The sequence below is a fragment of the Arachis stenosperma genome, chromosome 4 (genome assembly GCF_014773155.1).
Source record: "Arachis stenosperma cultivar V10309 chromosome 4, arast.V10309.gnm1.PFL2, whole genome shotgun sequence".
Classification (NCBI taxonomy): Eukaryota; Viridiplantae; Streptophyta; class Magnoliopsida; order Fabales; family Fabaceae; genus Arachis; species Arachis stenosperma.
The window spans coordinates 138023774-138032017 of NC_080380.1; the positions used below are offsets into that span (position 1 = coordinate 138023774).

General features: G+C 36.5%; 1 protein-coding gene across 6 annotated transcripts; it reads right to left on the reverse strand.

The window, feature by feature from the left end:
* Positions 1–402: 402 nt before the first annotated feature.
* LOC130975032 (protein PTST homolog 2, chloroplastic-like) lies at positions 403–7747 on the reverse strand. 6 transcript variants are annotated; one of them, XR_009084512.1, is made up of 8 exons: positions 6815–7747; positions 5476–5756; positions 5213–5403; positions 4457–4602; positions 4225–4372; positions 3684–3752; positions 2250–3603; positions 403–2101 (listed from the first exon to the last, which is right to left on the reverse strand). XR_009084512.1 is itself a non-coding variant. In XM_057899868.1 (7 exons), the coding sequence occupies exons 1-7, from the start codon at positions 7342–7344 to the stop codon at positions 2045–2047; spliced, it is 1422 nt and encodes a 473-aa protein (XP_057755851.1). In that variant the 5' UTR covers positions 7345–7747; the 3' UTR covers positions 403–2044. The 6 variants fall into 6 exon arrangements, 2 of the variants coding, with proteins under 2 accessions (XP_057755851.1, XP_057755850.1); XR_009084513.1 differs by having other exon boundaries at positions 2246–3603; XR_009084515.1 differs by having other exon boundaries at positions 403–1047; positions 1177–3603.
* Positions 7748–8244: the final 497 nt, after the last annotated feature.

Below are 8244 nucleotides of genomic sequence, written 5' to 3' on the forward strand. Positions count from 1 at the left end.
TTTAATCATGCAAGATTTAATTCATGACAAACTATATGTGAATAGACCTTAATTTCTTAGACCTTCCTAGTCTTCTCTAAAATTTATTAACTGCCAATTTCTTGGTCATTTAATTCCAATTAGAAGCTACATGATCAAATTCCAGTTTATATGCCACAAAAATTCTAATTATCCAAAAATAAGAAGATTATATGTCACGTATCCCGTTAAAGGCAGATAATTAAAATTTAGGAGAAATTGTTTCTAAACTGTTGCTCAAGTAAAGAGCTTTTCCAAATTATACAAGAACTCAATTAGAACATGGATCATACTTCTGTTCCACCCAAATTCATCAAATAAAGAACGAAAACAATTCTTGAAATATAAATCAAAACATGAATAAAAAAAATAATATCAATCCATACAATAGACAGAGCTCCTAACCTTAACAGTGGAGGTTTAGTTGCTCATGGTTCAGAGAAAAAACTATGATTCAAGTAAATTGTAAAAGTACAGAATTAATCTCTCCCCCAAAGAAGAAAAGTTTCCCCTTTTTATAACTAATCCTAATTAATTTAAAATATAAAATTAAAACTAAATAATATCTTTTTCTTATTTTAAAATAGAATTCAAATTTAAATCAGAATTAATTATGGCAATCAGCAAGTCTTCAATTAATGGATGGAGACCACTTGATTCCTTCACTCTGCAACCTCTGATATGTGCTTTTTGGGCTGAAAATTGGGTCAAAAGTAGCCCAGAAATCGCCTCCAGCGTTTTCTACATTTTCTGCACTTGCCGCATGTCACGCGTACGCATCAGTCACGCGTACGCTTCGATTGTCTTTTTCGCGTGTCACGCGTACGCATCAAGTACGCGCACGCATCAACTACGCGCCCGCGTCGCCGTGCAAAACTTCAAATCACACGTACGCGTCAGCCACGCGCACGCGTCGCCATAAAAAGCACCAAATCACGCGCACGCGTCAAGTACGCGCACGCGTTGCTCCTTGCTGGTTTTCTCTTTTAATTTTTGTGCTACAGAAACTCCATCAAATCCAGCTGAATGCTACCTAAAATAAATAGAATTGCACAAGACTCAAAGTAGCATCCATATTGGCTAAAAGATAATTAAACATTAATTAAACTCAACAATTTAAATGCAAATTCACTAAGAAAAGACAAGAAAGATGCTCACGCATCATTGTCCCCACACCACTGGTGGTTGATTGGTTGTGGTCACTGTTGCAAGTTATAACCCATCCATTCTCTTTGACATCATTTCAATTTGTTGTTGAAGTTGCTAGAGCATAATCTTGTTTTGAGCCAAGATTGTATCAACTCCTTCAAGCTCAAATACACCTCTCTTGGGAGTAGCTTGTCTTTCAGAGGAGTAGAAATACTCATTGTTGGCCACCATGTCTATGAGATCATATACCTTTTGAGCAGTCTTCATCATTTGCAAAGATCCTCCTGAAGAATAATCTAGGGCTTTCTTTGAACTCATGGACAAGCCCTCATAGAAATTTTGGAGCTCAACACATTCACTGAACATTCCTTCTGGGCATCTTCTAATCAAAGCTTTATACCTCTCCCAAGCTTCATATAATGATTCTCCTTCTTGCTACCTGAAGGTTTGAACATCAATTTTCAGTTTAATAACTCTTTTAGGGGGGTAGAATATGGCTAGGAACTTGCTAACAAAATCATCCCAGTTAGGGTGGACTCCATTGGTTTTAACAATGTCACATTCTCAAAAACACAAAAGAGATGTTGGTTTGGGTCTTCAGCAACACTTCCTCCATATTGGCAATTATTTTGAACTAGAGTGATAAATTGGGGCTTGAGTTCGAAGTTATTAGCATGGACATTGGGGGTTAGGATACTGCTCCCACAATTTCTTGGGTTAGGGATGGTGTAGGAGGCTAGAACTCTCCTTTAGGGCTGGCCATTGTTGTTGGCCACCTCCATTGGTGGATTAGGGAGGTTGCCCTCCATCTCTTGATCGTCCTCTTCTGATTCTTCTTCTCCAATTATTCCCTTTCCTCTTGCTTCTCTTTTCAATCTCAAGAATGTTCTCTTTGGTTTAGAATCAAAGGAGGTGGATGCACCTCTTCTTCCTCCTGGCATACAACACAAAACAAACCAAAACAAAACAGAGCACTCTGTTGCTTAGAATGAAGTTAAGGTTAGTAGAAACAAAATCTCAAACAATTAGGTGCTTGATAAAAAAAATAAAAGAAAAAATGCTTAATCTAGATTATCACCTACTTAATCATTGTCGATCTTAATCAATCCACGATAACGGTGCCAAAAACTTGATGGGGGAAAAACGATTCTACACAAACTAACCGGCAAGTGTACTGGATTGTATCAAGTAGTAATAACTCACAAAAGTGAGGTCGATCCCACAGGGATTGATGGATCAAACAACTTTAGTATGATAATTAGTCTAGTCAAGCGAATATTGGTGAATTGAGTGAAATTTGATCAAACAGAATGAAAATTGCAGAAAATTTAAATGGCAAGAAAAGTAAATTGTTGAAATTTAAAGTGCAAGAAATTAAAAGAACTGAATCTTAAATTGTAAGAAATTAAAATAGCTAAATCTCAGAGTGCAAGAAATTAAAATTGCAGATTCTAAAATGCATGGAAACTTAAATTGCATGAATAATAAAGAGAATTGGGTGCAGGGGATCAAAACAGAAATAGACAATTGCAATAGAAGTAAGTCAGAGAGATCTAAAATAAAGAAATTCAAAAAAAGTGATTCATCAAGGATTGGAGATATCATAATCCAACATGAATCAATTGAGTCTCAACTCCCTTCTCAATCATATGAGTGGATCTATGGCGAATTGAAATTGATTGGATCCTAATTCTTTGGCAATCTAATCTCTCTAATCACAATCAATCTTGCCAATTTCTTGATCTAATTGTCATGAGAAGAGTTAAAACACATTCTCTTATCCATAAGCCACACAAATGCAAGCAATTTTTTAAGCTAATTACTAATAAAATAGCCAAAACACAATTGTAGATTATACTTTCCATTTAGCCTAGCACACCATAACGTTCCTAGCAATTGTAGCCAATTCATTATTTATTTCTTCCCAAATTGCTGTCTTAAATGTTGAACATTGCAGCTGCCTATTCTTCACTCTCGTACATGTAACTATTAGCAATAGTTGTGGAAGTAAAACAAAACCTAGCCTCTTAAAAAAAACTCCAACACCATGCTAGAGAAACATTGGTAGAAATCAAAATCTCCAAAATGGCAATTTGAAAACAGAAACACAGAGAAAAAAGAATGTTTCATTTTTATTAAAATCAAACAAACATGTTTTCATCTCTATTTTCATTTGAAGTGAAAATGAAAACTGAAAACACTCAAAAAAACAACACCATACTTTCCTGTGAAGAAATGAGGAACACAAAAAATTTCGGGTACTAGCCTAATGCCTGCGACATTCTTTCTGATCTACAGATTCTATCTCAGCACAATCGCACACACTATCCTACACTAATCATGAACCACGAGGAGATTGTTCTCATAACCTTTATTGGTAACAACAATAGGCAGCAGTGGATCAACTTTCCATTCACCATCAACAATGAATTTGATCTGTTACAAGAATCAAACATTTGAATGCTTACTATATCTTATCTGGATTGTAAAACAAATAGTTGAAAAATGCGACTAACCTCGTATTTTCCAGGATATAGCAGCAAGTTCAAAGAAAATATGCCAGTATTTGATTTCTCCATTTTTCTCTGCAATATAATACGGTTAATTATTGGTGTATTTTATGCTAAGTGTAAGGATCTAAAATGCCTGAATCTATACAACAAAACAATATTAAAATAAAAAAAATCTTTTGCAAAAGTAATCATTGCATCATTAAAATCAGAGACAACTCAAAATTGTAGAATACATCCTCGAAAGGGAAGAACAATGAATCAGGTGAAAGTAATGAGCTAAGAACTCACTAAATTAGGTCCTCACGGTCACAGCTGTCCTTAATTTCTATTCCTTCTTTCCATAGTATTTTTTTTTTTAAAGTAAAACGACCAGAATACATTTTCGAGGGTTCAAGGTTGTGCACAACCCCTCATCCGCATCCACATGCTAGGCATAACATTTTCAAATACACATAGTACTACTTCTCAAAGTCAGAATCATGATTAAACCCATCTTGAGAAAATATTCATTATCTATCAACCAAAATCATGAAAGAGGTCTGACCTGGGTGGACCAACCATCAAAGGATCCTACTAAATATATTTGTGAAGATGGATTATGCCAAACTACACAAATCGTCTTCAGAGTTTGCAAGGCTCTGTGAGCATTATTAATCCTCTTCTGCTTCTCTTCAACAATTTTGTGTGCATCCCTGGGAAAACATGGGATTGTCAAGGTTTACGTAACACAATATATATATATATATAAGACGATGGCTGAGTGGAGTTGGGGATACATTATTGCCAATGACTTCTTTCCTTCTAATACTGACAACTTAGCACGTATGGATCGCAGTCTGTCCTGAGCATTCATTATCTCAGTTTCTTGGAATTCCCAAGCATCGGAATACTTTGCTAGATCATCGGATGAGTTCTTCTGATCCTATAAAAGAATATACAGCACCCAACTCAGATCCCAACTCAGATTAATTTAGTATCCTGAAGTTACATACTAATGCTTTAACAACCCAAAAACTGCTAAAGAAAGAGCAACGATTGAAGCCTCTTATTATTGATTTTTTGAGGTGGTTCACAATTGAAGGCAATGTGTTCCGAAAGAATAATAATAATAATAATAATAATTTTCATAACAAGTTAACTGGTAGCACAGAAAATTTAAGTACATTCACACTGTTTGGCTTATAACAGACTGTATGTATCCTTTTGTCATTCATTTCCCAGCCCTATCGCAGTAATTCTATTTTCCTATCATTCCTCATACAAAGTATTCAGCTTCTAAGTCTAACTACTCAACATGCATTAAAAATGGGTACATGAATTTGCTAACCGAAAAGCTACTACCCTCTACCCAAAAAGCCAAAAAAGAAAAAAAAGAAAAAAGTGATTTATAAATTAAGACTGACTACATGGAAAAGAATGGGAGAGGTAAATGAGATTCAAAAGAAGCAGGTATGTAAATCTCATGCTATTTATTTCGTTCTTATGTTGCGGTAATAATAATATACAGCCATGTCCATTAGCTCATTACTCACCATCTGCATTGTAACATAATCAGCTTTAGATCTCAACGAATGAAGTGCAGAGGATAGCTCCGATTCCAAATTCCGGATACGGGATTTGATATCAGTGTGATTTGCATCCCCATCAAGAGAACTGAACCCTGCTTCTCTATTTGCAGGTTCAGCAGAAGACTCCCCAATTTCACTAGGAACTATTTCAGCAGCTGTATATGATCATACAGATATCAGTTGATCCTGTCCAGATTAAGAAACAACCTGAAAATAAAATACATTACCTTCAAAAGCTACATTTGAAGAACCATTCCTCTGGATAATCCAACTTCTCCATGTGTCGGGCTCAAGGGAGTTTCTTAAATTTTCACTGCCTAATTGAGATCTGTGCTGATCAAGTTTGATCAAACCACCATGAAGAGTACTTACTGTATCTTTATCTTCACTGTTTCTGGAAGGATCACTTTCATCTTTCTCTGTTAACCCAAGTCCAAAGGAATTACTTCTCTGTCTCTCCAGCCGATTCAATATACCCTCAATGCCCGACTCCTCAACTTCGATATCCCTGTCAAACAGAAGATCACATTCAAAAATAGTTCTCGTACAATACACTTACCATTAGAACAAAAGCCATAACTGATAACAAGGCAATTTATTTCTTTCGAATTTCTTAGAGGATGACACCCGTTGTGGAAAAGATGGTTGAATCGCGTCTTAAGTGGTTTGGACATGTGAGAAGAAGACCGATAGGACATCCAGTCAGGAGGGTGGATGAGATGGAAAATGGACAAAGGGCGAAAGGCAAAAGAAGACCTAAGAAGATCATCCATGAGGTGGTCAAACGAGATCTACATGTAAACGGTCTCTCTGTAGACATGATACATGACAGAGCACAATGGCGTCGTTTGATTCATGTAGCCGACCCCACTTAGTGGGACAAGGCTTTGTTATTGTTGTTGTTGTTGTATGGCACCCGTTCAGGGCACCGAGTCAGCATGTTAAACTCCTCAAATCCTAATGGTAAGACTAGCCAAATAAAGCCAAACGTTCCACTCTAATATCAGCTGCAGCATTGAACCCATGATTTTGTTTTGATATAATTTGATGGATCAAATGCTTACTCCCACGTCAAAATTATAGCTAATAGATATGGCGTGACTAGTTCCCAAAATTTTTTCAAAGTCACCATCTATCTAGAAGAGCTGCCACCTATTCTTGGGCAACAACAGCCGCTATGTTAAAAGTATCTAATTCTACAACTGACAACATTAACCAAATAAAGCCAACAAAACTTGTTACCATTTGCAGTCCACATGGGACTGCTCCCTGGCAGCTCTTACCGTCTCAAATCTAAGAAACTAAACTGAGGCACTAGCTCATAACTGCGGGAACAATGAAAGCATAGATAAAATGTTCCAAATTTGAAAACTTTAGAACTCTTCTTAGGTCCGTTAAACCATTCAGGCAAAAACATCCAAGGGAAAAGAAACCCAAAACAAACACAAGAAAACAAAAAAAATAAGGCAAAGTAGTGATAATGATAATAAGACGAGGGTAGGTCCAACATTATAGCAAGATTCTTCAATAAAAAAAAAAAAGGACACATCTTAAGGAGATTCTCACATTGATTTGGCTTGCTTGCAAGAGTTATCGCCATCAGAAGAGGAAGAAAACCCAGAAGCCATTGATGCTTGACCATGAATCTCAGCAACAGAAGCACCATCAAAATCGTAACTTTCACGTGACCCACGATCCAAATCCCAGCCATAAACAAGATAGCATTCTTTGGTAACAATGGCATCAATCAAATCAACCCTCCCAGCAGCCACCAGCTCCTCCCTCGTCGGAAATGCTGATGGTTTCGTGGAACTCCGCATGAACTCAAGAATCTCCGCCTCCAGAGGAGAGAACACTTCCTCTTCGGCCCCACCCAAGTCCTCCTTGCAGCAAAGACCCTTCCTCCCTTTTTTCTTCCTCAGTGATTTCTCCTCCTGCACGTGGAGCTGCACCTGGAGCCTCTTGGCGGTGGTGTACTGGAAGGAGAAGATGAAGGGAGGAGTTAACTGAAAGAGGGTGTGGTGGTGGCGGTGGCGGTGGGGAAAGAAATGGAAAGAAAGGGAAGAAAAAGAGGGTGCGGTGGTGAGGGAGTGCATGATTCAGGCATTTCGTCGAACAGCTAGAGTGTGTTCAAGAAATCAGAGAAGACAAACAAAAACGCGCGAGAGAGAAAGAGGGGGGGGGGGGGGGGGGGAGTTCTCGTTTTGTGAGAGTGGGAGAAGCAATTGTTGAATTCTGTTCTGAGCTGCCGATTTCTTGGTGAGAAAATTGAGGCTCTGCTATGCGAGCTTAGAACAAGAGAAAAGTGAAATTTGCATTGGTGGAAAATCTGCTTATTTCAAAGGCTGAAGGTGCAGCCATATACAGCATAACAAACTCTGCTACAAGATCCAAACTAACTAATTAACCAATGCAATATTCTCTCCAGCTACCTCCTAATTACTCTCTCCCTCTCTAACAAGCTCATTCACGAGCTGCTGGCCTCAAACATGGGTTGAAGACGGTAGAAAAAGGACGGATCAACACAACGTATATCTTGCATAATTTAATACTAAAAAGTATCTTTTTTTTTTTTCAATTTTAGAGAACAAATTAAATTGGTATTAAAATTTTAAGATTAAATTGAGTATTACCCTCTAAATTATTTTAAGTAATCAAAATTTCGTCACCATAAAAATAGAGTAATTACCTAAATCAATCTCTAATGATTTTTAAAATAGATATTTTAGTTCTCAAAAAAAATAATATATAAATCAATTTTTAAAATTTTATTCCAGTTGACAAATTAGTTTTTAGTTTATTTTTTGTATTATGCAAATTAGTCCCTAAAGATTTTAAAAATGAACATTTTAGTCCCAAAAAAATTAATATACAAATCAATTCTCAACGTTTTTCTTTGTGAGACATAACAATTCTCCATCCAAAAAAATAAAATAAAATTATTATTATTATTATTATTATTATTATTATTATTATTATTATTATTATTATTATTA